Below are 918 nucleotides of genomic sequence, written 5' to 3' on the forward strand. Positions count from 1 at the left end.
TTATATATATATATGTGTGTGTGTGTGTGTGTGTGTGTGTGTGTGTGTGTGTGTGTTTACATATATATGTGTGTGTGTGTGTGTGTGTGTGTGTGCCTCTTTCCTCTCTTTCTATTTACCTCTCAGTCCCTAGCAACCTACCTAGCTTCCAAACTTGCCACTCATCTGAAACTACCATATCTTTTTTTTTTTTGATTTTTATTCCATAAATTAACCCATTTATTGTTGGACTATGGGCTACAGGTATTTGATAAGAAGATTTTACTGGTCTTTCAATTCCTTCAGTCTTCTGATGGCAGATTTGACTGTGACTGCAGAGGTGGTATTGTAGGTCCATGCACCACCAGCTACAGTTTTCATACAGGATCCACAATGCCAGATACCCACGGCCCGTCTCTTCATTTTGGTCTTGCCACAGAAGGAGCAGGTATACTTGGCATGCTGGCTAATTTCAATTTTCTTCACCATTTTTCTGAGGGATGCACCATAACGTGTTCCATATTTACCAACAATTCCAACCTTCTTGGTGCGTTTAGCCATGTTACCAGTCGCGGGGCTGGAGCTCGGAGAGTGAAACTACCATATCTAAGGTCATCCTTGATTTCTTTATTAGTTAAATTATTGCACTTTCTTAGTCTTTTTCCTTCTTGAACTCTTTGTGACATTCAATAACATTCAACACCTTCCTTCTAGATACTCTCTCCCTCCTACACATATGACAGCTCCTTCTCAGTTTCTTTCGCTGAATCATACACGATGTCCCTCTGGCAACCAAGGATATCTCCAAAGGTTCTATCCAAGACTATAACTTTCTATAATCTTTCTCTTGGTAATCTCATCAACTCCTATGAGTTGGGCTGCCATTTTTATGTAGCTGATGCCTAGATCTATATATCTAATCTTACTCTCTTCTGAATT

The 918-nt window shown here is 39.9% G+C and overlaps 1 protein-coding gene across 1 annotated transcript; it reads right to left on the reverse strand.

Annotated features, from left to right (window-relative positions):
* Nucleotides 1–201: 201 nt before the first annotated feature.
* On the reverse strand, nt 202–563 carry LOC118832890 (60S ribosomal protein L37a). Its single transcript, XM_036740286.1, has one exon. The coding sequence runs from the start codon at nt 538–540 to the stop codon at nt 262–264; it is 279 nt and encodes a 92-aa protein (XP_036596181.1). The 5' UTR covers nt 541–563; the 3' UTR covers nt 202–261.
* Nucleotides 564–918: the final 355 nt, after the last annotated feature.

This window comes from Trichosurus vulpecula, chromosome 1 (assembly GCF_011100635.1).
Source record: "Trichosurus vulpecula isolate mTriVul1 chromosome 1, mTriVul1.pri, whole genome shotgun sequence".
Lineage (NCBI taxonomy): Eukaryota > Metazoa > Chordata > Mammalia > Diprotodontia > Phalangeridae > Trichosurus > Trichosurus vulpecula.

What these genes read in the sequence shown, in the direction of transcription:
- LOC118832890 (XM_036740286.1), bottom strand. Translation starts at nt 540, where the DNA reads ATGGCTAAACGCACCAAGAAGGTTGGAATTGTTGGTAAATATGGAACA.